This window comes from Scyliorhinus torazame, chromosome 9 (assembly GCF_047496885.1).
Source record: "Scyliorhinus torazame isolate Kashiwa2021f chromosome 9, sScyTor2.1, whole genome shotgun sequence".
Lineage (NCBI taxonomy): Eukaryota > Metazoa > Chordata > Chondrichthyes > Carcharhiniformes > Scyliorhinidae > Scyliorhinus > Scyliorhinus torazame.
In genome coordinates, this window is record NC_092715.1 from 124,041,540 (window position 1) to 124,053,560 (window position 12,021).

The window sequence follows — 12,021 nt, forward strand, 5'->3', positions numbered from 1 at the left end:
GCAGAATAGTGTGTGACTTGGAGGGGAACTTGTAGGTGGTGATGTTCCCATGCATCTGCTGCTCTTGTCCTTCAAGGTGGTAGAGGTCGTGGATTTAGAGGGTTCAGTCAAGGAAGACTTGGCGAGTTGCTGCAATCCATCTTGTTGATTGTACAGACTGATGGCACTGTGTATGGTAGATGGAGTTGGCAGGAGAAGGGGGATGAGAAAATATCAGCCATGATTGAATGGCGGAGCAGACTCGATGGGCCAAGTGGCCTAATTCTGCTCCCATGTCTTATGGAGTGCATATTGAAGGTGGTGGATGGCGTGCCAATCAAATTGGCTGCTTTATACTGAAGTGTCAAGCCTGTGTTCTTGGGAGTTGTACTCATCAGATAAATGGAGAATATTCCATCATACTCTGACTTGTCTTGTAAATGGTGGGCAGGCTTTGGCAAATCAGGAGGTGAGTCCAGAATTCTTAACGTCGGACCTATTCTAGTTACAGTATTTATATGGCTGGTCCAGTTCAGTTTCTGGTCCATGGTAACCCCCAGGATTTTATTGGGTAATCAGTGATGGTAATGCCATTGAATGCCAAGAATATTCTTACTTGTTGAGATGGTTTATTGCTTGGTACCTGTGTGGCATAAAAGTTGCATGCCACTTAGCAACTCGAGCCTGAATGTTATTGAGGTCTTGCTGTAAATGGGCACAGAGGAAGTCACGAATGTGCAAATTTCAGCATCAATCATTAGCGAACATCCCCACTTCTGCCCTTGTGATGTAGGGAAAGTAGTTTATGAAATGGCTCAAGGTGGTTGAACCTAGGTCTATTTTAAACCACTTTTGTTGATCCCTAACCAGATCTCACCAACAACTTTGGGGTCTAGCCAAGGATCATGACAACCTGTATTTCCAGTAAATCCAAATTCTGCTCATACATATTGGTTGAAAAATTGAAATTTAAGTGCCTCTTCTTCAATGTAACATTTGAATGCCAACATTAACTTGGCAAATTGGAGTAATTAAATCTTTGTATCTTGTGCTTCTGGTTTATCAACAATTTTCTAGCTTGGATATTTTTGTTTTGGAACCATCTTAAGTATCTGTGACATAGTTTTTTGTTTGCTTACAGGTATACAAGGAATCTTGTTGATGAAGGAAATGGAAAGTTTAATTTGATGATACTGTGCTGGGGTGAAGGCCATGGCAGGTGAGCTATTTAAATGATTCTAAAATCTTTTTGTGCTTTGACATTTCATCTTTATATGTCAGTATTTTTATCAAGCTAAAAATTGAAATAGTTACTATTTGAAAGCTCCTGACTTTTTTCTCCATATTATTACAGTAGTATCCACGATCATGCTGATTCCCACTGTTTCTTAAAAATGCTTCAAGGGCAGTTGAAGGAAACACTCTTTAATTGGCCTGATGGTGAGAAAAAAGAACTGACCAAGAACTCTGAGGCAATCTTGCAAGAAAATCAGTGTACCTACATCAGTGGTAAGGCTTCCATAATCAAAGATCTTAAAAATAATATATAGTCATACCGGCTGTTTCTTGTTTTTGATGTTGTAGGCTCACTTTGTTTGTTGCGACAATCACTTATGAATCATCTTTATATTAATTATTTTTTCTGTTTTGTGTTCTCTTGCATGTCCAGTACTGTTCTGTAATTTGTGTAGAAACGTAATCCTATGCCATTCAATAACCCGATGTTAACTATTGTGAAGTATATCATTCTTAAATGTAAAAGGCTAACTTTCACATTGGGAGTGCATAGTAGGCCATTGCCTGACTTCAGCCGAACCTGCCGCTAATGCCAAATCAGCCATATTTTCAGCTCCTCCTGGAGATGTGGGCTGGTAGAATTTGTGTTTCTGAGGCAGCGTTGGAGGATTGCAGATGCCAAGGTAGGCTGTTCGAACATCCGCCTTGGCTTGCTGAGACAACAGCCCAGTCCTCCAACATAGTTGTTATGCCCCTAGCCTTTGTCACCCTCCCCATACCCAGTGTATCCTCCATTACCACTCTCCCAGTACCCATATAGTCATTTAATAGAAATGGAGATCCTTTGAAATGGATGTTAAAAAAATACACCTCTGTAACAATCTTGTTAGAACTGTCTATGGAAAAACACAATGGGGAAAATCAAAGTAATTCCTCTCAAGTGGTCTTAAAATAAACTTCCATTCAGTAACATCAATTATGGATGATCCTTCATTGACCTATAAAACTGAGTGAACACAACTCCTTGCTGAGAAGTTTCCCTTTAACTTTTGAAACTCGGCCAAGCATTCATAATGACCCAGCTGAGCAAAAATGCCCTTGGAAATACAAACGATGGAGGCTAGTGAAACACCAAAATGCTCTTTTTTTTTTAAGCTGAACCAAATGTTCTGTTAATTGTGGCAGTCCAGGAACAGATGTCTATTTCTACCTGAAAGCTGCAGACCATTTTATTTTCAATCTTTATGGGTCGTATACAATTAAATCACTTCCGATCATGTCAATAGAGCTCACAAGAAGTTTCCTTCAGATTGGAATGCATGCAAACACTTTTTTGCCAAGGAGAAAAGGATTCAAATGCAGCTCAACACTTGCACAATGCTTATCAATATAATGGTCAACTTGACTTTACAGGAGAGAACCATACATCACTGTTGTAAAAATATAATAAACTGTAATACTGCATCTAATATTTCTGAAACTCAAACCATTTCAGAGCAAACTTTCCCCAGCAAACCTTCTCCAAAGTTCATGACGAGGTAGGATTTTAGAAGCCTTCAGTAACCTATCTGAGCTGATTAAAACCCCAGGGCACAGAAAAAGCAATTTCCTCTCATTATGACCCCCAACATCCAAGGATGTGCCTGCGGAGTGGCGATCTGAGCCTAATAGCCCAATCTGGCAGACTTGTCTTTTGTTCACCCACATCCATTCCTGACATTTTTGGGGCAAGGAAATGTGGCCCAAGGTTTGTGTTCCACCCGTTGTCAATTTCAATTTCCTCCACTATATTTTATGAAGTGAAGGTTCTGCAGCGAGTAATTCCCCTTCTGCTTTCCCAAAGCTAATCCACCATCTGCAAGGCACACTTCAGGAGATGGAATACTGTGCACTGCCTGAATGCACCTTCACAGAAGAAGCTTGATACTATCTAGGACCAAATAGCCCGCTTGATTGGCACCACATCCAGCACCTAAAACATTCCATTTTCCTTCACCCTGACACAAATTGGTGGTGTGATAAATATTGATGAGGAAGCAAGCCTTCTATTACAGGACAATATAGATGGCTGGTTAGATGGGCAGTACAGTGGTAACTGTAATTTAACCCTGAACAGTGTGAGATAATGCATTTTTGGAGCACTAATAAGGCAAGAGAATATGCAATGAATGGTAGGACCCTAGGAAGTGCAGGGATAAGAGGGACCTTGGTGTGCATGGTCATAGATCTCTGAAGACAGCAGGACAAGTAGATAAGATAGTTAAGAAGACATACGGAATACTTGCCTTTATTAGCCGAGAGCAGGGAGGTTATGATCGAGCTGTATAAAATGCTGGTTAGTCCACAGCTGGACTACTGTGTGCAGTTCTGGTCGCCACACTGTAGGAAGGAAGTGGTTGCACTAGGAGAGTGCAGAGGAGATTCACCAGGATATTGCCTGGGCTGGAGCGTTTTAACAATGGCTTAGGCTGGGTTTGTTTGCTTGTAGCAGAGAAGACTGAGGGGAGAACCTAATTGAGGTGTATGAAATAAGGGATATGGATATGCTGGATAGGAAGGAACTTTTTCCCCTTGGAGGAGGGGGTCAATAATCAGGGGCATATATTTAAGGTAAGGGACAGGAAATTTAGAGGGGATGTGAGGAAAAACCGTTTCACCCAGAGGGTGGTTGGGATCTGCAACTCGCTGCCTGAAAGGGTGGTAAAGATGGCAACCCTAAGCATTTAGATGAGCACTTCAAACTCCATTGCATACAAGATTATGGACCACGTGCTAGAAAATGGGATTAAGAGTAGATAGGTGCTTGATGGCCACACTATTGTGGCTGTAGATGCATCACATGAGGGGCAATTAAGGATGGTGAAAAAATGTGAGCCTAGCCAGCAATTCACAAATCTGAAAAAATTAAACTTGCTTTTCACTATATTGAACCTTTTTTCCCCTCCTTGTTTGCCTCAGTTAAGAAGTATGAAGATGCTGTTTCTTACTATACCACTTATGTCTCCATCCTACTTTATAGAATCATAGAATTTACAGTGCAGAAGGAGGCCATTCGGCCCATCGAATCTGCACCGGCTCTTGGAAAGAGAACCCTACTTAAGCCCACACCTCCACTCTATCCCTGTAACCCAGCAACCCCATCTAACCTAAGGTCAATTTAGCGTGGCCAATCCACTGAACCTGCACATCTTTGGACTGTGGGAGGAAACCGGAGCACCCACAGGAAACCCACGCAGACACTGGGAGGACGTGCAGACTCCGCACAGACAATGGCTCAAGCGGGAATCGAACTTGGGACCCTGGTGCTGTGAAGCCATAGTGCTAACCACAATGCTACCGTGCTGCCCTACTTTGACCCTTACCTTTTTGCTTGAAATTCCCAAGTTACTCCAGTGGCCTCGTTCTCTTGAGGTTCCATTTGTGCATGGACTCCTTTCGTTAATCAAATGTTTTGTGATACTTGAACTGTCCTTCCACACGAGTATAACTTCATATTGCTGTTGTCAGCATCTCCCTTCCTGTGGAAGTTGAATAATGCTATTGACACCTTGTAGAATGTCATGGTCATCACTGTGTAAGCTTGAATTATATATTTTTCAAATATTAGCAGCGGGATTAAGTTTTGGACCTACCCCACTCTGGCATCTTTCACATTCTGCTTTTGCTAGTTTAGACATGAATACTTTCATGTTTTGATGCAGAAGGAACAATACATTCTTTCAATGATAGTAACTGCATCTGTTGGATTTACATAGGACTTCTAACATAGCAAAATATTCCAACCCATTCACCACTTTCTCGAGGGTAATTAGTGATGAGCAATGAATGCTGGCCTAGCCCGAAACGCGTACGGGTCCCGAAAGAATTTTAAAAAAGCTAAATTGAGCTGAGCTGAAAAGTAAGACTAGTCCAGCTCAAGAATACTAAGCATACACTTTTTAACCCTTTGAGTTCTTGTTGCATGATAATCATCAGGAGAAAGTTGGTGGCCTCCATTTAATGCTGTGCCTTATTTTGGCCAGTGGTAAAACTTGGTCAATAGATAAATTGGATCTCGTCATAACCTCCTACAAAGGCAGCTCTAGCATCAGTTGGATTTTCCATTTGAAGATAAAGTTCTAGCAATCTGGGTACTTGTGAAGTAAGGGAACTGGTGCATTTTTGGGTGATACAGGGCTGGATTCCCCATTTATTCTCCCGCCAGATCTGAAATGCACCAGTTTTGTGATTTCCCCTTTGATCATAAAGCGGGACGCAATTTTGTGGAATAGGAGAGAATCCCGCCATCGGGCTGCTGTCTTGAGCGGGAGGCTCTAGTGAAGTTTCCCCCCCCCCCCCCCCCCCCCCCCCCCCCCCCCCCCCCCCCCCCGGGACCCTTGTGATAGGGGGATCTCTCCAGAAAAGAGACCCCCGGCTGGAGTCAGTGCAGATGGGCAGTGAGAAGAATTAATTACACCTGTAACACCTACCTTGCAACTCCACGTGGGGGTACCGCTCTTACCGGGTGAGAAGAGTGGGCAGTGCATAGTTGGGGGGGGGGGGGGGGGCGCGAGAGTTGGCCCTTGGATAGGCTCTGATGGTCTTTACTAGCATGACTCTGGCATGTTGGACCTTGAGGTGGCCCACCAGGAAGTCCACCACGCCAAGGCAATGCTAGTAGAGTCCACAAGTGATCCGCGCCCACCTGTTTCCGGGGACCGGAGAATCCCAGGAGGCTGGAACATAGGTTACCGGTCCCACTAAATCAATGCAAATGGGTCATTATGATCAATTTGTATTTATTGACCCCCCCCCCCCCCCCAAAAGCTGGCGCACATCATGCATATTGTTCACGCTGCCAATGGTGGGGTCGGACCAACACGTCCGGGGCGCCAATCGTGGGGCACGATTCTCTGAAATAGAGGCAGAGTGTTTGCGCCGTCGTGAACGTGTCGAGGTTCACAACGGCGCGAAACGGCCCCTATCGCGACCGATTCAGGGCCCGAATATGGGCTAGGTGCTGCGTCATTTACGTGCGGCAGGCTTTGGCGCCGCATACATGACGCGGCCGGCGGCGCATAACTGGCGTCACCTGCGCATGTGTGGTTACCGTCCTCCCCCAGTCCGCCCCGCAAGAAGATGTCCGATGGATCTTGCGGGGCTGCGGAAGAAAGGAGGTCCTTCAGAGAGGCCGGCCCAACGATCGGTGGGCACTGATCGCGGGCCAGACCCCATTTGAGGCCCCCCCCCCCCCCCCCCCCCCCGGTGCAGGATTCTCCCCACCCCCACCCCCAGCGTTCCCGCACTGTTCCCACCGGCAGCGACCAGATGTGGACAGCGCTGGGGGGAACCCGCCGTTTTGGGCAGGCCGCTCTGCCCTTCTGGCACTGAGAATCGCGGGGGTACCGGTAAATCGCCATTTTGGCTGTCTCGGGCGATTCACTGGACCGCGCCGCACAAAACGCGATTGTGCCGATCTGGCTGCTTCCGTGAATCGCGGGAGGGCTTCGGACCGACGTCGCGGGAAAATTTGGCGACCCAGGCGATTCTCTGAAACAGCGCGGGAGCAGAGAATCGCGTCCCGGCACAGAAAATCCCGCTCCTAACATTTATAGGCTGTGTAAAAGTCAAATTGATGTTGGAGTCAAGTTTCTTATTTGTAAATTTTGGGTTCTTGATTATTATAAAATATCTTTTCCAAGTAAAGCTGGTGGATAAAGTGCATCAGACAATGTAAGTCTTGCGTTTGTTGCTCAAGTTGACATTTGTTCGGAAAAAGCAGATAAAGGGAAAAACTATTTGTGTCCTTCCAGTAAATGTCGTGCCTTTATTTCTAGGTGTGAAGTAAATCATGATGTGTTCTATCAGTTTCTCTCCTCAGCTGCTGTTGAACCTGAGTGTTTCTAATATTTTGTATTCTTCATCTACATCATGTGTTGCTTTTTGCCTTTTTAGATTCAGTTGGGTTGCACAGAGTTGAAAATGTGAGTCACACAGAAGTGGCAGTCAGCCTTCACTTGTATAGTCCTCCCTTTGACTCTTGCAACTGTTTTGATCAAAGAACTGGACACAAGAAGAGAGTGAGAGTTACTTTTTCGAGCAAGTATGGGGAAATAACTCCTCTTGTAAGTATTTGTGTATAAATAGTTGGTAATACAGAACGAGTATTGCTGGGGGAAAAAAAGTATGCTGTGAAAGCTTTTTGTTTTGCACTCATTGGGACAGATTTGCAAGGATACCAATTGGAAGGTGAAGAATAATTTGTACTGCACAAGAAGAGAGTGCTGATTGGCAGAGCTGTTGCTCTATCAATGGTTCCAGCACATGAATAGCTTCCAGCACATGAAAGTGAACCACGATGTGCGCCTGACTGATCACTGCTACCTTATTGGTCAGCAGTGTAATTCTTGGAGCAATCAGGATTGTTAGCAAGTATTGTCCAATGGAATTGCATCTAATGGGCACTTTTGAGTTTTGCAAGCACAGGCTGGTTGGGTACATTTCTTTCTTTGCCTGCTGCAAACAGCTGAAGGGACATGCTGTTTGATATGATCTGCCAGTCCTTGGGACGTACAGCTTATGTACCTGCTGTCATAGCGGCACTGAAATTCATGTACCACATTACTCATTTCTATGAGAGGCAAAATATATTTTCAGCTTGATGACCACATCACCAGATGCCAGTGGGGCAGGAAGGCTAAATGCTTTCTGACCCAGAATTAATTATATAATCCCGAGAGTGCAGAAGGAGGCCTCTCGGCCCATCGAGTCTTCACCGACCCTCTGAAAGAGGACCGCAGCTGGGCTATTTTGACATCCATTACATTTAATACTGGTTTGAAGTCATTCCAACCCTATTATTCTAATTTGTTTTTCTCTGCTCTATAGCCAACTTTATTTAGCAACCATATAGTACTTTCCAATTCATCTTGTGCATTATGGACTCTTAACATGCTGTATATTGATATTTAGAACCACCCCTTCCAGCACTTGTGGAATAAGTACATTTTGTAATGGGGTGATGTATTTTTGCATGCAGATAAACTAGACTGTTCAAAACTGAAAACCGCAAATTATTGCTTCACTAATTATTTGTTTTTTATAACTGGCCCCTATTGTACAATAAAGATATTTTACAGATGTAGATTAGTAATTAGAAGATTTGTGGGGGGAGGAAGTCTTCTTTCTACCATATCTCCATAAATAAATGTTTGCTGACCCAGTGTCACGGTGATAGCATTACTGCCTCACAGCTCCAGGAACGTCGGTTCAATTCTGATCTTGGGTGACTCGTCTGTATGGAGTTTGCACATTCTCCCTGTGCCCACATGGGTTTCCTCCGGGTGCTCCGGTTTCCTCCCACCATCCAAAGATGTGCAGGTTAGGTGGATTGGCAATTCTAAAATTGCCCCTTGTGTGTCCAGGGATATGGACCTAGGTTAGAGTGTTCTTTCAGAGAGTTGGTGCAGACGTGATGGACCGAATGGCCTCCTTCTGCACTGTAGGGATTCTATGAAATTCAGTTGGTTGCAATGAAAAGCATTTAAACCCTATTGTATTCAGTTTGAGTAGACAATAAAAATTGTGGCTTAGATTGCAATATTGAGGACCTTGTCAGTGCTGTTGGTGCCTTGCATTGTTTAATTACACTTCAAAACTAGCTGCAGAATAATACTTGATCTAAACATTTTGCGCACACTTCTGCAGTGGCAGGCAACCTAAGCTAGTGAGTGGGCCATGAGCAAGATTGAAATCCGGCTTCTTCACTAACCTTGACCCCATGAATAAGATTAGATACATTTAATAGATGCCAAATATTTCACAATGTTGTGAAAAAATGCTTTTATCATTTTTAGATTAATAGAATTATCAACTTCAAATGGGGAAAACAAAATAAATATTTACACTTGGATGCAGAGGGAGCACTCAGCTCGCACACAATGAATGTTGTGTGCAATCAGCATGCACCTCACATACCCGTGCTTTACATGCGTATCACTTTCAGTCATAACGGCAGGAAAAAAGCTATATGGCCAGGAATTCACTGAATGTGGCAATCCTCCATGTGGGCAACGGTCAGTAAAATGCCTTGTGGGTCGTACTTTGAACCCAGATGGTCTGCAAGTTGTCCACCGCTACCATACACCGATATGAAATTTGGGGGCGAAATTCTCTTTGTTCCACAACGCCGATTTCGTGATCAGCGATCGGACGGAGAATCCTTTTTTATGACGGGGGCGGTGCCTGTTTGACGCAGGTTTTGCATGCACCGCCCCCTCCAAAACAGCATCATCGCGGAGCACGCCACATGCCGTTGGGATGGCCTCGGTATGTCACCTGAAGGCCCTTCCCTGATGGGCCAAGTTCACGGAGGCACGTTCACTTCTGGTCCTGGCCATGCGAGAACCTGGTGTGGCGGATGCAGACTGTGACCAGCACTGCCACAGTCGGGCAGGAGCCGTGCTGCTCGCCGGTGGAGGAGGAGATTCTGTGCGGGCTTGGGGGGGGGGGGGGGGGGGGCACGGCACTATCTGGCAGGTCGGGTCCACGCACAGCCGGTGCCATGTTTTTATGGCGTGACCCCTGCATGCTGCATGCTGTACGCGTGGACCCGGCAATTTTCCGGGAGTTTTGCTTGGCGTGGCTGCTCGCCCCTCACCGGTGAGGGTGTGGCACTGACTTTTTTTTTTTAATGTAAAACGCCACGGATCCTTCGCACTTAGCCTCAGAATCTGAGAATCTGGTCCAGAGTCTGTCGCATGCAGGGTTAATGTGGTACTGAGTATAGTATCACCCACAGTGATGTAAGAAGGCACATACCCAGACCAGGGGTTAGGGTGGCATTGAACAGGGATGGGGTTAAGACCCAAGCATAGAGACAGCTCCGACTCTACCTTTTACTGTGCATGTGTAAATAGTTTTCCTTGTTAATAAAGATGCACAGTTAACCTACTAAAGACTACAAAGACTTCTTTCACTGTTCTGTAACCAACACCCTCTCAACAGGTTTGAGACCATTCGGGGGATTTGTTTGCTACAGCAAAGTATCTAGTTCTTGTGTGTTGATCTTCTTCATTCACTGATGTGGAAAATAAATGTTTCAATTCACCTTCAGTAATCAGACCAAACCCCTAAAGTTTGTTAAGCATTAATCAGACTAGTGTGATGATCACATACCCTGATTTGGTCAATAAGAGCATGAACATAATAACCATTGGGAATATGCTTTTCTCTGTTTTAGCTCAATCGGTTTTAGGCAAACAATGGTTTCAATCACTATTGGCTTGTGTTGGATAGTCTTTTGTAAACAAAAGTGGGAAACCTGTTAGACTGCTGTTATGTCAGTCTAATTTTGTTTTTATGATTTGCAGGTAAAGACAGATTTTCAAGAGAATAACTAAATAATTCATTTGAACGGCCAGGCCAGATCAGTGGAACTTGTGGAATATGCCCGTGTAATGTTGCAGTACATGTGAAGTTGTTGACTGCATTTTGGCCTACACTTTCTGGGGGGAGTGGATGAAAGAAAACATGTAATAATCTATTATCTATTTCCCTGCATTGCAATTTTAATAGTTAATATTTACTTCAGTCTGATTAAGCAAATGTAACTTTTTCATAGAAACAGTCTTCATTATTATTCACTTTTCAGCTTGAGGGCTGCAGAGATTGATGTTATCAAAACGGATGTTTCAGTTATTTTTGTACATGTGCCAATGCTCAATGAAGACATCCTTGTTTTTAATGCTAACTGAATTTCCTAATATTTACCACCTCCTGTTTGAAATAAAATTCCATATTATCCTTTCCCTTGGCATTTTGGAGACCCTTATTGTGGCTAGCTTACATTGAAATGTGATTAACAATACATCTGTAAATGTACTGATTTTATCAAAGCTGTTGGCTTGAAACTTTCACTGTTTTACTTCACAAAGTCGAAGTAATTTTAACCTGTATGTGTATATATATAAATATTTTGAAAAAGCATTTAATTTTTAGTTGTTTTAGTAGTTTAATAAACTTTTAAATTCCTGCATACAAGTGCCTTTAGTTTGTATGGGTAATGAAAAGAGAGTGCAGTTGGTGGAATTAACTGATTTTACACCCCACTAAATAAAATCTGCCTCAAACCATCCCCCTTTGGTGTCCTGAGAAGTGCAAATGAGTTTGAAGAAAAGAGGCCTGTTTCAAGGAAAGGAATTGAGGAATAAGGTGGGTGGATTGTATTTCATCTCGCATTGAGGAAAATGGATGATTTCACAATATCACATCATCAGCTTGATGCTGCTCAATGCCGAAATAGTTTTGATCGGAGTGTTTCTTTGGAGATTTTAATATTAGGGCTGTAACGTCCTGAGTTTGTACTGTATCTGCTGTGAAGTACCCGACCTTCCTAACTCTGACCAGGTGGGATTTGAGCAACCAAGTGTGTAAAAGGAGTGGAAAGAAGCACCACACGCCTCCTATTTTTTTAAAAATTGGTTCATGGGATGTGGGCTTCGCTGGCTGGGCCAGAATCGATTGCCAATCCCTAATTGCCCTTGGAATTGAGTGGTTTACCAAGCCATTTCAGAGGGCATTTTGAGTCAACTACATTGCTGTGGGTCTGGAGTCATATAGTCGAGGCAAGGGTGGCATATTTCCTTTCGTACAGGACATTAATGAACCAGACGGGTCTTACAACCATCGACAATGGTTTTATAGTCATCATTAAACTTGTAAATCCAGAATTTTATTCATTTCAAATTTCACCACCTGCGTGTCAGATCTGAAGCCAGGACACCATTACTAATTCAGTGACAACACCACTATGCTATCACCGACCCT

General features: G+C 43.9%; 1 protein-coding gene across 1 annotated transcript in view; it reads left to right on the plus strand.

The window, feature by feature from the left end:
* The window catches only part of LOC140429462 (cysteine dioxygenase type 1-like), a 31,204-nt gene extending 19,969 nt beyond the window's left edge, over nt 1-11,235 (plus strand). The window contains exons 2-5 of the mRNA XM_072516486.1: nt 1,121-1,198; nt 1,334-1,488; nt 7,150-7,319; nt 10,566-11,235. Coding sequence (XP_072372587.1) covers nt 1,121-1,198; nt 1,334-1,488; nt 7,150-7,319; nt 10,566-10,595 — 433 coding nt within the window. The 3' untranslated portion in view covers nt 10,596-11,235. The remainder of the gene's footprint in view (nt 1-1,120; nt 1,199-1,333; nt 1,489-7,149; nt 7,320-10,565) is intronic.
* Nucleotides 11,236-12,021: the final 786 nt, after the last annotated feature.